The sequence below is a fragment of the Macaca thibetana genome, chromosome 2 (genome assembly GCF_024542745.1).
Source record: "Macaca thibetana thibetana isolate TM-01 chromosome 2, ASM2454274v1, whole genome shotgun sequence".
NCBI lineage: Eukaryota > Metazoa > Chordata > Mammalia > Primates > Cercopithecidae > Macaca > Macaca thibetana.
The window spans coordinates 116871578-116893080 of record NC_065579.1 but is presented as its reverse complement, the minus strand read 5'-3'; the positions used below and the strand labels follow the sequence as shown (position 1 = coordinate 116893080).

Genomic DNA, 21503 nt, shown 5'->3' with positions numbered 1-21503 from the left:
ATGCCTGTAATCCCAGCACTTTGGGAGGCCGAGGCAGGCAAACCACCTGAGGCCAGGAGTTTGAGACCAACCTAACCAACATGTTGAAACCCCATCTCTACTAAAAATACAAAAAAAAAAAAAAAAAAAAAAAAAGCCAAGTATAGTGGCAGGCGCCTGTAATTCCAGCTAGTCAGGAGGCTGAGGCAGGGGTTGCAGTGAGCCAAGATCACACCATTGCACTCCAGCCTGGGTAATAAGAGCAAAACTCCGTCTCAAAAAAAAAAAAAAAAATTGCTGATGAGAGCCAGATACGAGATTGGGTTAAGAAACTTAAGAAACTTTTAATTTCAAACATTCGAGCTTCGTTTTTTTTTGTTTTGTTTTGTTTTTTCCTGTCATTCTAGGGCAAATCATGTCTGGGGAGGCAACTCAATCTTCCCAGTAACTTTTCTTGGACTCATCCTGAAGATGTAAAGTTAATTGAATAACTAAAGAATAAGTACTAGCCAACATTTTGTGTAACTATGTGAATTTTTCAAATATCTGGAATCAGGATTGATGAGAATCAGCCTTCCACATAGGGGTGGAGATGGAACTTCATCCAGCAAGTTCCAGGATTTAGATGGTCTCTGCCTAAAAGACTGGTGGCTGGGAAAGTTCTGGGGGTGGCATGGAGGGCTACTTTATCTACTGGACTTAGCTAGGTAGTCAGTGGAGTAAGCCCTAAACCCCAGGGCTCTCATCTGCAGGTGGTAAAACTACAATAAAACCTCATCGGTTCAGACTCAAATATTGGAATCTGTGACAATTCAATTGCAGATGTGACTCTTTTAATTTTTCTTATGTAATATATTTGACTTGATCTCAACTTTCTCAGGAAATTCTAATGACTCTTCTTACAAGTTAGAGGAATCCAATACCCTTTTTCCATCTTAGGATCTATGAAATTAAATCTACTGTTTCTTTGACTTCAATTTATAAGTCAACTTACCTATAAAAAACTTTTACACTTATGATGCATTAATAACTAATGTAGACTTAATGAATACTTTTTACTTTAGTGTCCAATTATAGGCTACATTCAAAAACAGTAAAAGGATATCTCTTTTTAGAAAGTCCAATAAGTTAGGCTTTTTCTGCTGACAGGCCAGCATCTCCCCTCTCACATTACTCTGAATCAGTGAGGTTTTACTGTAAATTAAAATGGAAACAGCAGGTGTCTATTTCCAGCCAAGCCAACCTTGCAGAATGGTCCATGACTTGATTTTTTTCATTTAATTTGCAAACCAGCCACATGTTGATAAAGGAGAAGTAAGTAAAGTGAAATCTGGTGAAAGAAGAGAGGTGGACCCCTATTCTGCCTCCTAGTGGCTGTTAGAATATCCCTCTAATAACTAATAGATCACAAAAGAGCTTGGTCATTGAACAAACCCTATCATTTATGGAATTATTTCCATAATCATCTTTCATATTTTCAAATGCCTTCCCATCTTTTTTTGGTGAATGCTCCGGAAAGTGTTTCCAATGTAAATACTTTGCGGCATTGAATGGGGATGTGGGGGACCAGAAGGGGCTGGCAATTTGTTTTTGTTTTTCTGCTCTCTTTGAAATCGGCAAAACAGGGCCTGTTGACACTGCCACTCATTCTGCATGCTCCCTGCCAGAAATGATTAGTCAACATGCATGCATGCCTTTGAATTGAATTCACATCTGGCTCAGTCTGATGTGAATGTCACCCCCTGAGACCCCGCACAATGATTTCCAAGGGCCCATGTGCATGAAAATGAGTTACTTCACTGATATTTTTTGGTTTTCAATGTACATATGTCTCCAACCCCCAGAAAAATAAGTCCTGATCTTACTCAGTGTTTTCTAGCCTAAGCCTGATCTTTCCTCCAGACTGGATACAAAACCAAAGGCTCCTTGCTTAAAAAGATTTCAACTCAAAAGTTTTGTGACAATTGCAACAATGGTTTTCTTTGACTTAGTATGAAATAGGAGTAACATTTCCAATGTATAGGAAACGTGAGTTCTTGAGTTTTTGTATGAGACCATAGACAAGCCCCAGATATGTAGATATAAGTGAACAATAATTGCAAATTTTCAAGTTAGACCAGCAGAAAACCCATAAACACAGTGAAGAAACTCCCAGATTTTAATACCTTAGAGCAAGAACTAGCCAACAGCAATGACAAAGAGCATGACTCAAAACGTACTGAGTTATTGTAAATTGAACAGATATTCCACGTCTGTCATTTCTACTGCAGCATCCTCTGACCCACAGGTCAGAATAAAGGCTCTCTATGGCAGGCCTGGAATCACACAAAGCACTGCCTTAGACACTTAGCGCCCAAATTGTATCAAAAATTCTGTTCTCTTTACAATAAAATTACCAAACCCTGCTGGATGCACCATTAATTTTGAACAGTGAGGGCTAGAGTTCACATCTTATGTCCGAGAAAGAAGCTCATCACCTCTTTGTCTGTTGTTTTTCTGCCAAATTTCAAAGGCCTTTGCGTGGTGGTCAGATTTAATGGTGGAGCATGCAGAGACGTTCCTGTCACTCTTTGCAGTAGACATGGATGCAGCCTTAGAGGTGCAACCTCCAGATACATGGGACAGTTTTCCACTGTTTCAGCTGCTGAATGATTTTCTCCGTACTGACTGTATGTATTATCTTTGACTGTTTGACTTTCCTAAGTAGTGTGCAGATAAACCAATTGCTAAGATGTCTTTATCCCAAGCAGACTACAGGCTTGACATAGCTCTTCATGGTTTTATTATTGTTAACCCCCCACCCCAAAAAAGAAACATACATCTGAAGGATATTCCCTTTCTTCCAAAAAGTGTCCTGTTCTACGGAAGCTCTCTCTTAACTAGACAGAATAACCTGAGAGTAACGTGAGAAGAGGCATCCATTTTTTGTATATTTTATTGGCTCTCAAATTAATTAACCTCTTCATATTTTGCAATTTTTATCAAAAGATGCTTTCTAGATGAAAAAAAAAATCCAGCTGAATAACATGTCAAGCATTTCAGAACTATGTTATAGCAACAACAGCCATAAAATAGACCTTCCTCCCCAGAGAGGGTGATGAAGGAGGGCAGAGTATAAAGAATGTTCTTTCTTCCTAGTAACTTAATTAGTAGGAAGGGAAGTGGGTGCAAGGAAAACAGAAAAAAAAAAATGGTGCGAATTGTTGTTTTTGTTGTTTCTTAAAGTAGCGTGATCGTTTTTGCTTTTAGAAGATCAATACCAAGGGGTAAAGTGTTTTTGAATTCCATTTCAATGTTTTTATGTACTTTTTTCCTTCTCTTCTCTTTTTGGCTTCCTTAGAAGCAGTATATTTAATGTAGAAGACAATCAATCTTCTGTATGTGTGTGTTGTACATTGATAAAGTAGCTGTGGGTTCTTAACAAGCTTTTGCTTCTCTGTCCTAGATAATTTGCGCAATGGAAAATTTCACAAACACCTGCAAGACCTGTTTGCCCCACTTGTTGTTAGATATGTGGATCTGATGGAGTCCTCAATTGCACAATCCATTCACAGGGGCTTTGAGCGGGAGTCATGGGAACCAGTCAAGTAAGGAAACCTTTTTTGATACCATCGGAGTTTGGGTACAAATGGCTAGAGAGTAATACAGAAATGGATTAATGATGTCATATGGGTTTCATTGTCAGTACAGACAGAGAGAAACACCATACATTTCTTCTACTATGATGCTCATAGCTTCCTTGCCCAAATGGCAAGAGGGTGGGGGATGGAGGAGGTGGGCAGGGTGCAGGAAGAGGTTGAAAAAAATGTTTTATGAAATGAAATCTCTTATTGCACAAGATAAATAAGGAAGAAGGAATATAAACTTGGCTGTGATATTTGTGTGGTATGTCTTACTCTAATCGTGTTATCTCTAGGAATCAGTGTTTCCCAAAGTGTGTTCGGTAGGGGTCTAGGCAGGGAGGTCAGCAAACTTTTTCTACAAAAGGCCGTATAATATATACTTAGGCTTTTGGAGCCGCATAATCTCTGTCACAACTCAACTCTGTCATTGTAGTGTGAAAGCATGAAAACAGTCATAGACAGTATGTAAAAGAATGAGGGGGCCGGGCGCGGTGGCTCAAGCCTGTAATCCCAGCACTTTGGGAGGCCGAGACGGGCGGATCATGAGGTCAGGAGATCGAGACCATCCTGGCTAACACTGTGAAACCCCATCTCTACTAAGAAATACAAAAAACTAGCCGGGTGAGGTGGCGGGTGCCTGTAGTCCCAGCTACTCCGGAGGCTGAGGCAGGAGAACGGCGTAAACCTGGGAGGCGGAGCTTGCAGTGAGCTGAGATCCGGCCACTGCGCTCCAGCCTGGGCGACAGAGCCAGACTCCGCCTCAAAAAAAAAAAAAAAAAAAAAAAGAATGAGGGTAGCTGTGTTCCAATGAAACTTTGTTAACAAAACAGGTTCGTAGTTTGCCATTCCCTGGTCTAGGCCTTTTAGATGCACCTTTTAAAAAAACCTTTATGGCCAAGTATGTTTAGGAAACAATACCTACTCCACTGACCTAGAATTTTGTGTAACTCTGTTTAACCCAGATTTTCCTAAAAGTATTTGACCACAGTGTGCTTTTTTTTAAATGGGACATATACCCTGCAGGATAAATTATGGGAAATCTTGTGGGTTGCAAGTTTGTCAATTTCCACAAATGCTTGGCAAATTTTAGGTCTTATTTGAAAATGTTTGGCAGGCTTGGTGCCATCTCCATTCCCCAGATGGGAAGAGGGCTTGACTTGAGGCTCCAGAGGGTCAGTCTCAGACTCCCCTTTCTGAAAAACTAGAGACTCCTATATGGAGAGTTTGGTGGTTATGGTTTGATGGTTTGAAAAGCTCCAGTAAAGCCTAGTGTTGGATTTGCCCTATTAGTTTCCTTCCTTTTTTTTTTTTTTAAGGAAATCATTTTGTTCACGCTAGTCTTTTACATCTTTGGGATGCAGCAAACAGTATGGAGTAAAGTAGAGGGATGTTACAAGCACATTTTAGGAACTCCAGAACAAATATTCATGAGGCCTTTCCTCAGTTTGGAAGCGTTGACTTGCAGCCTATTTTAAGGCAGTTTTCTGAACTGAGACCCTCCTCTAATGTTACACTGTATAAGGCTCTCACTGATAAATTGATGCAAAATAGGCTTTTCTGCCCCTCTTCCACATCTGAGCCACAAGAGAAGTTTCCCTATTGAGAGGAGGTTAATAACCAGTAGCTCTTCCTTTGTGAATACCAAGAAATTTAAATTTTAGTTTGTTATTCTTCAGTTTACAACAGTCTCTGAATATGGCCCTACTGACTTTCAACTCATGAGGATAGAACTGGGTCCCTTGATGGAAAGTTATTAATGAGAGACTCTATTTTTTTTTTAATGTTCAATACAATCAAGACAGTTGTGCTGGAGAATAGCTATTAAGAGGAAAAGGTTAAAATGAGTAAAATTTACGTTTTAAAATAACAGTGGTCTTGAAATAACATTTACTTACTTGCATTTAAATACAGAGACTACTACTAGTAACACATGGAAGAGAATGATTGGTATCCTTCACTATTCCTTCAAGAGCCCTAGGTTTAGTGCCCCGTCTTCCATTTACTAGCCAGAAGTCAAGGGTTCAAATCGCTATGAACTTGTTTGCTCCCCTGCAAAACGGAAGTTTTCAAAATGTACCTATCCGGTGTCTGAGAATTGTCGTAAAACCTTGTGATAATGTCACTAAGTCATTTTATAATCTGTTTAATTTCTTAAAAGTCAAACACGGCCGGGTGCAGTGACTCATGCCTGTAATCCTAGCACTTTGGGAGGCCAAGGTGGGCGGATCACAAGGCCAGGAGATGGAGATCATCCTGGCTAATACGGTGAAACCCCGTCTCTACTAAAAATACAAAAAAATTAGCCAGGTGTGGTGGCAGGCACCTGTAGTCCCAGCTACTCGGGAGGCTGAGGCAGGAGAATGGAGTGAACCCAGGAGTCGGAGGTTGCGGTGAGCCAAGATCACTCCACTGCACTCCAGCCTGGGTGACAGAGCGAGACTCCATCTCAGGAAAAAAAAAAAAAGAAAGAAAGGAAAAAAAGTTAAACACAGGAATGCTACTTCTTTGGGGGTATTAAATATTCTTAATACTATCAGAAATAAAGATAGATTCAAAATCATCTTCATACCTGCAAGTCTTAGTCTAGGAATGCTTTCTTGGGAATTTTTTTACCAATTAAGAAAATAAAATTTGAACCCTTGCATGGGCAATTTACAGGTCTGCAAATTGTGAATAAAGAAATAATAGTTGTGAATAATAACCTGAGAATTATGCAGATATGTGTGTGTTTTTTAGTAGCTTTTTGCTATCCAAAATTGTGCTGTTAGTGAATATGATTGTGGTTTGTTCAATTCATGCTAAATAGTATATGCCTTTCAGAGTACGTGGAGATCTTTTAAAGTGCCAACTAAGGGCTGGGTGTGGTGGTTCACACTTGTAATCCCAACACTTTGTGGGGCCAAGGCGAGAGGATCACTTGAGGCCAGGAGTTCAAGACCAGCCTGGGCAACGTAACCAGACTTCATCTCTACAAAATAAAAAAAAGTAGCCAGGCATGGTGGCGCAGCATGTAGTCCAAGCTACTCAGGAGGTTGAGGTGGGAGGATTGCTCGAGCCCAGGAGTTCAAGGTTGCAGTGAGCCATGATCCTGCCACTGTACTCCAGCCTGGGGTGATAGAGTGAGACCCAATTTGTATTTTTACAAAAACAAAAAAAAACAAAAAACCAAAAAAACAAAAACAAAAACAAACAAAAACAGTGCTAACTAAAATATAGGCTACCACACACATTGTATCAGCCGATTTTTAAACAGAGTATGGATGCCATGGGACAGCTTTGCAGAATGGAATAAAATGGAGCGTAAAAAAGAGCTTGGAGACATGCTGTGTGCTAAGAGGAGTGAGTCTCTCTATGCTTCCTATGATGTGAATAGAAATAAAATGTGAACTTCCATCTGACTACTTATTGGTGGGTTGATGAAGAAGCAGATTCGTTTCTCTTCTTGGATTTTTTTCCCAAGTGAAGAATGATCTTTTTGGCATACTTCTCATCAAGCTCACCCCAAAACAAGAAACTAACTTAGGTAAATAGATTTAGTTTGCTCAGTGTTTTCCATTTTTGCCACATAATCTTCCAATACACACATACATACACACACAGAGCCTTTCTTTCAAACAATTGTTATCCTCAAATAGTTCTGTTCTTCTACTTTTCAAAATTTATAAGCACCTGGTTATAAGTAAAATGAGAAATGCATTATGATGTTTACTTCAAAATAACTAGCATTCAAAATACTGAAGAAAAATAGCAATCTGACAAGAAAATACTACTGATGTATTGAGTTTGCTAAAAAGGGAATTAAAAATATTCTTTATCCTTCAGATTTGCTTATTTCAAAATATGGCCCTGTAAAAGAAAATAGAGATATCATCATTTAAGCTTGTTACAATTGAGGTTATTTAAGATGAATAACGAAAACAACAACAACAAAAATAATTGAAGATATTTGATGGAAAGAGTAAAATGGCTGAGTCCTATGGCAGCCTTTCCCTAAAAAGACAGTCTTCCACCTCTTCAAAAAGAGAAAAGGGAGGCTACATCTCTGTTTCCATTGAGCCAGACACAGTCATGGTTAGAATCTCTATGAATTGGTGGAAAATGTCATCTCATTGCTTCTAACCACAGCTGAAGATAGTCAGCTTCTCAAAGACAGTCCCAAGTTGTCAATAAAATCTGGAGCCCATGGCCCTCTCATTGGTTTCCACCTGGACATGTAGTAGGGTCACCACTCACAGTTGGGCAGGTTGCTCACAATCCTTCTGGCAGCTGTGAATAAGAGGTTTTGGTCCTAACGAGAAATGGACATTTCCATCAACTCTTCAGTGTTAGCTCATTGGTAATAAGCCATGGTGGCCTTCAGTATGAAAGAAAACCTAGAAAGCAACTCATTCAAAGTCTTACCGAGTCTAGTACCTCCGCCACCCTTGCCTACTACCTTTTCCCTGACAGATGGTCACTCAATCTTTACTTAAACACCTCCAAGCATGGGGAATCCTTGGCTACATGGTTGTCCACTTCAGGTTAGGACTGCCCTGAGGTAAGAGCAAGGACTTAACTCTGGACGTGGGGTTCAGAAACCAGACCAAATTGAGAACTAGTAAAACAAGGATGGGACAAAAGTGGCTTTCCATAAGACATGCCCACCAGTGTGCCATGTCAGTTTACCATTGCCATGGAGTTACCGCTCATTTCCATGTCAATGACCTGATGACCCAGATGTTACTACCCTTTGCCTAGAAATATCTTACATAAACCTCTCCTTAATCTACATGTAATTAACAGCATGTGTAAATATGACTACACAACTGCCCTGAGCTGCTACTCTAAGCGCACTGCCTGTGGGAAAGCCCTACTCTGCAGGAGCAGTCACAGCACTGTAATACCACCGGAGTTTTTACACTACCACTTCAATAATATCAGCTCACCCTTGAATTCTCTCCTGGGTGAAGCCAAGAACCCTCATGGGCTAAGCACTACTTTGGGGCTTACTTGCCCTGCATCAGCTCTGAATGGTAGAATTAAACACTGCTTCTTAATAAATGCACACTGTAAAATCCAAGATTCTCATTTCTCAAAATGCACTTTCTCACTCTGCCTCAGATATGCATACAAAAAGTATTTTTAAATGTCACTTTCCAAATAGTCATAGATGTCAATATCTTTTTTTTTTTTTTTTTTTTTTTTTTTAGACGGAGTCTCACTCTGTTGCCCAGGCTGGAGTGCAGTGGCGCTATCTCGGCTCACTGAAAGCTCCACCTCCCAGGCTCAAGCGATTCTCCTGCCTCAGCCTCCCGAGTAGCTGGGACTACAGGTGCCCGCCACCATGCCTGGCTAATTTTTTGTATTTTTAGTGGAGACGGGGTTTCACCATGTTAGCTAGGATGGTCTTGATCTCCTGACCTCGTGATCCACCAGCCTTGACCTACCAAAGTGCTGGGATTGCAGGCTTGAGCCACCACACCCGGCCATCAATATCTTTTTTGAAAATAAGTTTTATTGTATATATTTAAGATATAAAACATAATGCCATAAGAGACATATGTAGTAAAATTGTTACTATGGTGAAACATATTAGCATATCAATCATCTTACTGATAATAAACACTCAGAACAAAGACACCTGAGCAATATGCAGGTGGCCTGGTGTCAAATAGACAAGTAATGTACTTGGTGTCAGATCTCACGATTCTGCCAATAATTTGCTGGGTGATCTTGGGCCACCAAGTTTTCTGGGTTGAGATCCTCCCTCAGTTCACCTCCCTGAGGTTCAGTGTCCTACTTTGTCAAACAAGGACTTTGAATAACCAAAGCTTTTCCAAAGCTAACATTCCTGAAAATATCACTCTCCATATTCAGACACATATACACATTTGATCATCATTGCCTCCCTAATACCTACAACAAGGCCTGGAACATAACAGGTACTCAATAAATGTTTGTTGATTAATTGCCATATTTGTTAAGGAACCCACACAGGCTGAAAATTATAAGGATGTAATGGGAAAACTATGGGGATGTTTCCCCAGATGAGGGTCTCAATCTAGCTGGGTCTGAGCAACTTACACACAAGAAAAATGACTTTATGAAATGTCAAAATTATGAAAAAAGAAAAATGACTTTATTTGCCAATGTACAAATTTACAAATACCATAAGGAAAAGTTATGAGGACATAAGAGTAGAGGGGAATCAATTTCCACTAAGGGGTCATGGAAAACATAGCTTGAGGGCAAGATTTCAAAAGGGGTAGGAATGCTGGGAAAGAGGATGTCCAAAGGTAGAAATACGAGGGAGGCAGAGCATGCAAACGCTGAGTTTTTGCCAGGATGGATTATAATAAAGGCAAGCCATAAAGTTGGAGAGATGTTTGGGAGATTCTAAAGTCCCATGAAGTCTGAAATTTTTTTCTGTAGGTGATACATTCTCAATGGGGGCTTACAGCCCATAAATTGGTGAAAATTGACTCGGGCGAGAGGGCGGGGCTTAAAAACATCTTACTCTTTTTACACATAAAGCACAGATCTACATATAGTACATAAACAGATATTCTATATATCTGTGGTATTAAATTTTCATGGAGAAGGAAGTTGTGAGGCAGGATGATAATGAGTAAAAGATTGTAAAATACTGCTCTAGATTCTAGGAAGATATTAGAGAGTGCTCCTGCCCCAAAGCAGGCATTGGACCTAAGAACAAATACTGACAGAGGCTTCAGTCCTCAGAGCACTAAGAAAAGACAAGATGTACTGCATATATGCATGCAACAACTGATTCATAAAAGTAGAAGGCATTTCGTGTCTTAAACCCAACCCAATCCATAAATCTAAAGTCGAAATCTTTGAGAAAGACACAACAACATCCCTTCTGCATGGAGTCAGTGTCTTGATTAGAATCAATTCTAGAAGCAGGAATGACTTCACCTCCACTCATTTCCATCCATAGAAGTGATGAGACGTGCACACATCTGTGACATTCATCCATGTAAGAATGAGTAGATGAGAATGTTTCTAAACCATCCACGGATGGGCACTTTGGCCTAAATGGAAGCTATTCTTTTTCAAGAGTCCCCAAAACGAATGAAAGAGTGTAAATTGTAATGCATATAAGTTGTTAGGATTGCAATTCATACTCCTTGTACTATCCAGAGATATCCAATTATGATTCTCTCAGAGATGCATGACTAACTTGTTTTAAGGTAGCTGCTAAAAGAGCCCTCTTTAAAGTAATAATTCATTATAGTCATCAGCAGTTCCAGGAGCCTCATTGGAACTAAGTGCTACTTGAAAATTCCCCCTTTTCACATGTATATTAGTAAAATATTATGCTTAGAATTACCTCCTTGATTATTTATGTTAATATCCAAATGAAGTATTAGTAACACTAGTAATACACTACATTATTTTTCTAAGAGCAGAAATATCAAGCGTGTTTCATCCTTTTGAAAGTAGAGCATTATAAAATGTCACATGAAGGAAATGTTTCTATGAGTCCAGTGCAGTAGTCCAGCTGAAATGTCATATTTTACAAATACAATATGTTTTGATTAATAGAAGTTTTTTTTTATTTTCATGTGCAAAATGAAGCTCGCTTCTAATTTGTGTACCCGCCACCCGCTAATATGTTTAAATTAAATTGCTTTTGCATACGTTTGTATGTTATTCACTCCTAGCTACTTTTAATTTGCTCAGAATTGACATTTTAACTTTCCAGGCTGCCATCTCTAAGATCTTCTAATTCCTTGATCATTATTCAGTGTGTGTATCATTTAATGATCACATTTGCTTATATAGGCTTACACATGTCTCAGTGGAAATCGCCAACGGTTTTGTTACATGGCAGTGTTTAAGACTGAGAGCCACCAGGGACTGAATTCAAAGGCAAATTCCCCAGTTAAACAGAGACACATAAAAGGAAAAGTTCCATTTTCCCTTCTATTTAATAGTCATATAGTTAATCTTTTCTTGACCATTCCCACAAGAGCACCCTTTAGTTTCAAGTAGAGATGTATAATTGGCTTTCCCAAAACGTGAGGTGTAAAGGACGAATCTATGAGACACCTGTTTTGATTACGGAAGAGAATTCCAGGTAGACAATTTCGCATTCTAGGTTTTTCAGTCTATGAGCCAGAGCTATATTGCCATTGTGAAAGAACAATTTGTTTCTAGAGGGAGACAGGCGTTCAGGTGATCTTCAAGGTCCAGAATTTCTGACTTAGCAGAAGGCATGTACCCACCCCCACTCCCCCACCCCCCAACTTCCCCATTCCCCAACTCCCCACACTCCCCTACTCCCCTACTCCCCGACTTCCCCACCCAAGCAAGCCCAGAGGCAGCTCCAGCTCTTGCAGGAGTCCTGTTAGTCAAACACAGCTTGCCCAGGGCAGAGCTGCTTTGGCAAAACTTGCTCTTCTCCTGCAAGATCCAAAAAGAGAACCTCAAGTCCTTTGCCAAAGTGCTGTCAACTTCACTTAAACAGGAAGGCTCCTCTCAGATGCAGAGTTAGGCTGGGCTCTACCGTGCCAGTGACTTTGGCTGGATGGAACACCCTTAAAATGCCACTACTGAGACACACGGTGCCAGCCTGTGGAGCCGTGTATGACACAGTCCTTCCAAAGAAATACAGTTGATTCAAATTGGGGGTTTTGTTTTGTTTTATTTTCTCCCTCTACTTACAAAACCATCCATCTCTCTTCCATCACATCAGTTGATCCATCTTTGTCCAAAAACAAAAGGCTGATACGAGGTAATATTTTTAACTTTTTAGTCACTTTTAACTTATTTTAACTTTTTACAGAAAAATACACAACTTGATTAATTTTCACAAATTGAACACACACCCATGTAAGCTATCACACAGATCAAAAAGCCGACCCTCTCCAGAAGTCCCTGTCATGCCTTCTCCCAGTCCCTGTCCCACTTCCAAGGGTAACTGTTATGATATAAAGCCACATTTTACATCCACTTTTGGTCAAAGAGTCTAATACAAGAGCTGAATTGGGGATTGTTTTCATTTCCTTGGTTTCTGTTTCTGTGTATAAACATTTCTGCATTTTTATTGAACTTAGTTTGGGAGAGACAGTTTCTATTTTCTTTAAACGTTCTATAAAATTATTCAAATCTGATCCTTCTTCTTGATACAATTTTGTAATTTCACCATCAACTGACACCTCATTGCCCATATACCTGTCTTTAGAAGTAGCAGTTGGAAAGAGTTTGGTTTCTGTACATCACCATTATATGTGTCTCCATGTGGGTGAACTTCCTACTCTATTTGATATCTAATGTCTGATTGAGAAATATGCCTCCATCAACAATAATTTGTTTTAAAAATAAGAAAATTGAAGCGCTCCACCATTTCTATCAATCCCAGTGACTTCACAGCAACCCCAGCCCCAGCCACACCAAGAATTCCAGGAACTTCAAGTTCTTAGCATGAGAAAAGTTCTAGACTCTTATGGCAATGGATATGGAAACCAAAGGCCCCTCCCAAAGGCATGTGATCATTGTGTATGGGTGCTCCGCAACTGTCCGCACTTTTAAGTCACTGTGTGGTTAATTTTTTTTTCCATTAACTTTTGTCATTTCTCTGGATACAGAGTCACACCACAGCTTCCCATCTGTAAGCTGCTTTCTGAAGTGTGTCGCTTGAGTTTTTGCTGTTGTCTTGCTCTGGACTTGGTCAATTTATTTACAATTGTCGTGTGCTGCTGCCACATCTGCATTGTCACTGTGATGGTATTTTTTCTTTCTGTCTGTTTCTTCCACAGGAGTTTAACCAGTAACCTACCCAATGTGAACCTACCCAATGTGAACCTTCCCAAAGTACCAAATCTACCAGTTAACATCCCTCTAGGCATCCCACAAATGCCTACTTTTTCGGCACCGTCATGGATGGCTGCTATATATGATGCGGAGTGTGTATTCAGTTCACATTAGATCTCATTTAAATTTAAGTGATCTTGGCATGGATATGTATTGTTTATTTCTATACATCCTATATAACAGAGATGGAGATGGATAATTAGACATATTTTGCTGATCATATAGAGACAATATTGTTTATTTCTGGCATACATCATGTTTGTAAGATGTTTGCTATATATACAGCACTAACAATTTGTCTTACGCCCACTGAATGCTGGAGGACTATGTTTCACTTCCTGAATTCTTTTGCAAAAGGATTCTACCCTTTTTGGCAGGTGACATGACTTTAGGAGCTAGACATCCAAAAATAGTGGAGGAAACCTCTTTGATGGGCTGGCCAGTCATCTGTGGCCTGATCCAAATCTAAGAAGGAAGCACACCTACCTAGAATCTGGGGTGTTTTTTTTTTTAAATAAAAATAAAAAATTCCTAGAGAATGTTTAAACCATAAAGCATATTTCTGGTGTCAGCAAATGGCAGGATATAGTAACAGTATGTTCAGGGCTAAATGAAAATTTCTGAATGGATCAAGCCTTAGTCATGTAAATGTTGTGTAAAAAATATATTATGTACTTTCCAAGGTCACAATACAATATGGTGCTTTGAGATCTAGGTAATGAGAAGTTCAATAATTCTCTAAACACAAGATTCAAACAACAAATAATTAAATTTTTGGTAGCCATATCATCTGATATACTTATCCACATGAATGTCAGAGTTGCATGGGCAACTTCTTGAAAGCCAGCAGTTTGGGCGAGTGAGGGTTGAGAAGCCATTTCTTCTAGCTTCGGAAATGAATCTTCTGTGCTTTTTTGGTTAGCAAGAAGATCGAGCACCCCTAAATTCTACCTCAGGGAAATTAGAACCACGTGCATGATTTAATAAGTGAAACAAGGGTTAGCGATTCTGTACCCTTCTTTGATCCTTTTCTTAGACCACAGCTAATTATAGGCCAGATAAGCTTTTTCTTGAAAGAATAAATTGGCACATTTTCAAAGGGAAGTGTTATTATCAAAGGAATAAAAAATGGTCTGAAACTGGCAGTGATGTTTTGAAATCTCAGAATCACATTCATCAAGACGGCCCTCAGCATTTTTATTTTTGCAGTAATCCAGGTGGAGGACAGACCATTAAAATGACTGCTCTATCTGGCTCCTCCAAAACTGCCTAATATTTTTACAACCTACAATTGCTCACAAGTTCACAATGAAATCTATGGTCAATGTGTCTGATTCTCTTTTAAAGGCAAATTAAAGCCTCCAAAAATTTATATCTGAAAAAAAAATCCATAAAAGAACACAAATCATATTCATGCTAAGATGACTATATGAAAAAATTAGATTAGGTAGTATCTGTGAAAAATTTTAAAATATCAGAAAGCTTCTCTTATCTTCCTCTGTGCATGCTCTGTGACACTGTTTTTGAAAAGATATGAATCAAGACATTGTAATAAAGCAGATAATGGTCTCCGTTCAATTAATTAAGGCATGAGTGGGAACACATTTTGGTAACTGCTCAGCAATCAAAATAATCTTGGTGCTATTGCCTTAACATTAACAGTTTATCTTAAAAATAAAAAGAAAATATTCTTCTCCTCATGTCAAAACTTAATAATAAGCTCTTCAAAGAAAAAAAACCCTACAAGAATTTTTTGAAACTCTGAAACCAGATGGGTGTCAAAATGTTGTTGTAATAAATACCAATTATTGCATTCATATGTACTTAATGATTTAAAACATACAACCATGCAGTTCCAAAACGGGGCTTAGACTAGACAAAGTTGGGGTTTCTTTTTCCCAAGCATAGGTTGGGGTAGGGGGAAGGCTGAACTTTCACAGAGAAACAACACATTCCCCCACTTTTGAACAATGCTCACGGCAGTATCTGAAAAGAAGGCATGGATTCTCAATCACCCACCAGGAAATGCCTGATTCTATATCTTTTCATAATTCCAGTTTCTTCCTTTGCCACCTTTCATTTTAAGGGCGTGTTGATATGTTACCTGCTCCTTCGTGTCAGATACATCTATGTACTGACCTCAGACTGGTCTGTCCTTGAAAACTACCCTGTTGGTCCAGGCCGTAGGCTCCCTCTCAGCATGTTTGGGTGTGTGCCCCTTCCCCGCCCTGCAGTAGCTGTGTATGCATTTATGCACTAGCTATATTTCTCTCTGAAGCATTAATTCAATGCAGCTGGCATCTGTCACAATAGAAACACCCACTCTCATCTGTTTCTATAGACGATGTCAGAACAAGTGGTAATGCATGGTGTGTTGGACATTTTATAAATTACTGTGTTAGCATTAGTGGTATGCGAGGAAGTGGGTGGGGGGAAGGACACCCCTCAGAGCTCCAAATGGGATTGTTACAAAAGAGACAGCCAGCCAGAGAAGGGCAGGAGGGTGAGAGATGGAGCATTTCTCATACACAGGCTTTTTGTAGATGCCCAAGGTAAAAGTTTCTTAGACGTCATCGTACAGAAAGGCATCAAGACCAATATCCCCAACTGCACACAGGACTGGGTAAGATGGTGCAATGGTAAAAGAGCTCAGGTTTTGAGCCCTAAAGCATTGACAATATCACTTGTCCACTAACTTCCCCTGCCCCAACTCACCTCATCCTGGTGAGGACCCTGCCTATGCAATGGGCTGGTCTATGAAAATTGGAACAGGAACCAAACTGATCTAGAATTTTGGAATCAAGGTATCCAGGTGTACCCCTCTTGATCTGAGTCACCCTAATTTCTTTCCAGCTCTTCAAGAGAGAAAGCAGGTCCTCGCTCACCACTTTGTTAGCACTGTCCTTTGAAAACGAAAAGTCTTGTGCAATTTCCAAGAGGCCTCCACTCTGGAGGGGAGCTGGGGAAATGCATGAAACCCTGAATTTTAATAACTGCATGTTGCCATGTAGTTATTATCTGTTGAGACTTATTTCTCCCCCTGGTTCGTGGCCTTCATCTGAATCATCACATGTGTTAATGTGGTTATTAAAAGAAGGCTGATTTTTACCATACACCATTCTCCTGGTTGTTATGGGGCAACACCTTCCCCAGACTTCTCACTGGTCTGGGGTAATTGGCTGAGCAAAGCGCACTAAGTCATGTATGGTAAAACTCAAAATCTGCCGGTGGAGACTCGCCCCCTCCTTCACCGCCAACACACGTTGTTTTGTATGTTGAAGCTGCTGTTTGCCTTCTAGCCCCCAGTTGTCTCTGTGTTCGTTTGTGTAGAGCCTGAGGCCATTGGGTGACTCTCATTTTCTAATTTTTATCCTGCCAGTAATGGGTCAGGCACCTCAGAAGATCTGTTTTGGAAACTTGACGCCCTTCAGACCTTCATTCGGGACTTGCACTGGCCTGAAGAAGAGTTTGGAAAGCACCTGGAACAACGGCTGAAGTTGATGGCAAGTGACATGATCGAATCTTGTGTCAAAAGGTAAGCATAGGTGGCTGGACAGGTTCTGCACGCCTTCCCCACCATACACAGACTCAGGGAAGGGTAGATGGCTGCTCTTTGGATTGGCTGTAATTTGAAACTAATTGGAGAAGGTGATTGCTTGTCAAAGTCAGCTGGAGTAGTGGCTGTCAACATCTAACTTCCATTCACCTGCCCTCCGTCTGTCCCAAACCCAAAAATAATCTGGCTGCCGATTTTTTCATTGTTGTTGGCTTTAAGAGGAAGAGATCCTGTCCATTCTTGTTTGTATCCCTGATATCTAGCAGTGTCTGGCACAAAATACTTACCTAGTAAGTATTTGTTAAATGTATGAATGCGTGCCTGAGTGGACAATTAGAAGGGAAAGAAAGAAGAATATGCCATGGAACTGGCATAGCCAGGATAGGTAGCAGAAATCTAATGGTTTTCTAACCATGTGGATAGGGCCTCAGCATCGTCATTCACTCTATATATAAAAGATGAGCATATATGTGGGCCACCTTGTAGCTGTCTTGTTGAAAATCTAGCTGGATTTCAACAGGGAGTCATGAGATGTTGAACATGACATTTTGCCTGCACACAGATTCCCTGTTCTGTCACTGTGGCTTTTAGGACTAGGGTAGGAATGCTGCACTTGAAGTTCCCAGGCAGACTGTTCTGAGAAGGTGAGGGAAAAAAAATGAGGACAGTATTCGTCCATTCAGCAAACATCATTTGAGCTCCTCCCATATGCCAGGCACAGGACTAAGTTCTTGGCATACAATGAATAATGAGAGACTGCATCCCTTTCCTCATGGAGTGTCTCTATATTAAATATAGAAATAAAATTTCACTGATGTGACATCATTATCATCACCCTGTCTACCCCCAGATACACATCCAAGTTCCTTTTCTAGTTCATAACTGTTCCATTATTTTTCCTCATTCAAAAAAAAAATAGATCGCAAGCAGCACAGGCTACTCCAAATCTCCAGATGTTGTGTAGCTTCGTTGATGGATCAGTTGTGGGTGTTGGGGGCTGGGTTTGCCTGGAAGTTCTTTGAATTTATTATGTCCTATCTTGGAAGAGGAAAGGTGAAGTAATATCATCAGAACTGGAAACCAAAAAAGCAAAAGAACAATACAATCCCAGGTAGGTGAACAGCGTCTCAGCAGGAATTGAGAAAGGAACTATGCACTAATGGAGAATCTGGGCAGGTGTTTGAGGCCACTTCCAAAAGCTTAAAGTTGTAGTGATCCAGATTTTTTAGAATTGTTCTTTTATTCTCACTCTTAGAACTGAAGGCAGGCTTACTTCTCAAACTCAAGGTCAAAATATTTCCTTAGGGTCTTGAATTCCATGATTTCCTAGATAGTCTATATCAATTTTAGGAAAAGCAATGTTTTTCCGATGGCCAAACCATTCCATAAAAAACTTTTTGAGTGATCTGTCCTGGGGTGAAATGCTTTACAGTAAAGGTTTATCAGTTCCTAAACTGTGCACTTAATTGTACAGAAAAAGATGTGTGTCCTTCACTGAGATGCCAGTCTCCTGGGTAGGGAGCAAGAAATGGGAAGATGCTCACAGAAAATGGAAAGATATGAGGATGTCACAGGTGGATAGGGACTCTTATCCCTTACCATGCTGTAATCATATCTTCATGGTTCAGACACATAAAGAGGGTGAGCTGCACAGAGCCAGCGAGTGGATCTTGTTCATTTGGCATTCCTCACCTTCCCCAGGTCTCAGCACCATGCTTGGCACACAGTAGCTGTTAAGCAACCTTTTACTGACAGAAGTTGCTCCACTGCACATGGATGGCTGGCCTGGACACTTAAATTTCCTAATGTCCTTTTTAAATCAGCTCAAAAGCAGACAAGGGCAAAAATGGGTGGAAATATCCCCAGAACTACAGATTCAGAGGACAGAGCATGGAGGATTCTTGGATGTTTTAATACATAGAATGTACATTAGAAGAGCCTAGAACCATTGTTTTCCTCAGTAGAACAGATTCTATAACCCTTGTTCTAGGCCAACATAGTAAGGACATTATTTTGTAGGTATGAATATGCAATGCCAAAAAGTCAATAAGGCACTCCTCATGTTTCAGTGCTCCAGAAATTTAATTCATCAATTTGACAGACATTTGCAGTCTCCAGTCTGGTCTATATCAGGTTACTTGTGCTGAACACAAAACAAGGCATGCTGTCTTTTGCCCTCAAGCAGTCAGTTGAGTTAAATGACTTCTCCTTTTCTGGCTTTTTGGTCCTATAGAGCCCTCTCAGTCATATTAATTTTGCATTCAGCTTCCTCTTTTCACAGCCCTGCACTCCAAGGGCTATGAACAGTTCTCCTGTGAAAACTGAAGACGATTACTTCATTGGAAGGGAGCAATTTAGCATTTCCATTTCTCAAATTGGGCCGGAACTGGCACACAAGCCTCAGAAGATCAGCACAGGGACCTGTCCAACTCAGTCCTCATCAGGCCTCCTTTTCACAAAACCGGCAAATGATGTATTTTCAGCGTAGCTTAAAATGATCATCATGATTAGAAAGCTACTTCAGTGCACTGAGTCTTCAGAAGCCAAGATACATTTATCTTTAACATGATCATATAATATATAGGGGTGTTTTAAGGGTTTGGGTTTTTTAGGTTTTTTTTTTTTTCTTAAGAACTGGGCTCCCAACCTTAGAAATTATACTTGGCTTCCCTGCATGCACTCAGGGTGTGTTAGCAAGCTGGCATACTTTCCTGAGCTAACTAGCTGTGTGGTCCTCCTATGCACTGTTAGAAAACTGCTACAAATTCCTCTTAAAGCAATGCTTTCCTGGTGGCTGTATGTTCTCCAGAACTTGACAGCGAACAATGCTAAAAAGATGCATCAGACAAATGGGGCTTTAATAAAGCCATTTACTAACCAGGTGCTTTTCTTTAAAGACATTTGATGATATCACTCACTTCCCTGAAACCTTTCAAAATATAACTAGGCCCCTTTTACAATGCTGATGTCAAGGATAAGATCTCACACCTGTATTACCAGCTGGCCATGTAGGGCTAGGCTTTTTCTATGAGTTGTTAGCACATTGCTGAGATCATAATTTGACCAATGTCAGAATTATGTTACATTCAAATTCCATCATCACACAATTCTTGAATTTGTATATGTGTATTAAGCATAATTTTAAATCATAAAATAATGTATTTTATTGCAAAATAATGCATTGACATTGAAAACAAAACATGATGGAAGTTCCCCAATACCACGTCTCCTAATTTCACACCCCTCCTCAAAGGTAGCCGTCTTTAACAGCTTGGTGTATTTCCTTTTCATGTCCTCTAACAAGGAAGAAAAATTTTTTAGTCTTTAAAGCAATGTAATAAACTGGCTGGATTTTAAATTTTTGTCTCTTTCAAAACCAGAAACGGGAAAATAAAAACCCACAGCAATAAACGTCATTTAAGATTTTTTTCTCCACCACGAGGTTTTGAAAATTAAAAACTGCTTTGGTTTTTTGTTTGTTTTGTTTTATTAATGAAGTAATTCAAGGTAGGCAGTTGCCAACGTGAGAGAACTTACATATGCTATACTGCTATAATCGAGTTTTTGTGAATTCATTCATTCTCCTGCAATTAAGGTTCTCCATAGCATGTAAACTATAGACAGAAATACGCCAAGCTACAGGTGTTCCGTGTACTGCCGAGAAAAGAAGGGTGTGCATGGCTGTCTCCATGAATAGGCCTTCCTTAGTTGGGAAAGTCATTTAAAAGGGAACACATGTGAAGTCATTGTTGACTGAAACTGATTACAGCCTTCAATTTTCTTTTTCACTGACCTCTCAGAAAATATCTCCTCCACCTGCTGCCATCTGAACACTGAATTGGTCTTTTCCTACTTTGTTTTAATAGAACCAGGATTGCATTTGAAGTTAAGCTGCAAAAAACCAGTCGATCAACAGATTTTCGAGTCCCACAGTCAATATGCACCATGTTTAATGTTATGGTTGATGCCAAAGCTCAATCAACAAAACTTTGCAGCATGGAAATGGGCCAAGAGGTAAAAAAAAAAAAAAAAAAAAAAAAAATACAGATTTTTTTTTCCCTCTTCATTGATCATGTAGAAGAAAACTTCACAAATTCCTTCCATCTACCCTAGTCTGCTAGTTTCAGAAATACACTCTAACATTTGTGGATTAAGCCATGGATGAGTGTTCAGTATCTGTTTGTCAAGTAGATTTCTAAGGCATGTGCTGATGAGAATGTCAGTCACTTGGAAGTGATTCTTGGCTGGAGTTGGGGTGGCCATAAAGTTCCCTCTAAGCTAAATGAAGTTTGACGACCTTATTTATTAGGCTGGTGTCTCCAGCAGATCTGTGTTTGCCAGAATGAAAGTCATTTTCACATTTGAAGTGCATTTTATCACTTTAAACATCTGGACAGCAAGAGAGCCTTTTCTTGCATCAAACAACTTCCAGGATGTATAATGTTAGATCACCCTGCTACCCAATCCCCAGCCAGCAGGTTTTGAATTTCAAAAAAAAAAAAAAAATTTGCAGACTTTCAATTTTC

The 21503-nt window shown here is 39.8% G+C and overlaps 1 protein-coding gene across 13 annotated transcripts in view; it reads left to right on the top strand.

The window, feature by feature from the left end:
• CADPS (calcium dependent secretion activator) overlaps window positions 1-21503 on the top strand; it is a 483238-nt gene that overhangs the window by 383633 nt on the left and 78102 nt on the right. For 4 of the 13 annotated variants that reach the window (XM_050781204.1, XM_050781205.1, XM_050781200.1 and 1 more), the window contains 6 exons: window positions 1273-1293; window positions 2492-2648; window positions 3425-3566; window positions 13367-13513; window positions 16801-16956; window positions 20844-20991. In XM_050781204.1, the coding sequence (XP_050637161.1) occupies window positions 1273-1293; window positions 2492-2648; window positions 3425-3566; window positions 13367-13513; window positions 16801-16956; window positions 20844-20991 (771 nt within the window). The remainder of the gene's footprint in view (window positions 1-1272; window positions 1294-2491; window positions 2649-3424; window positions 3567-13366; window positions 13514-16800; window positions 16957-20843; window positions 20992-21503) is intronic. The other 9 variants (XM_050781207.1, XM_050781206.1, XM_050781203.1 and 6 more) reach the window with 3 other exon arrangements.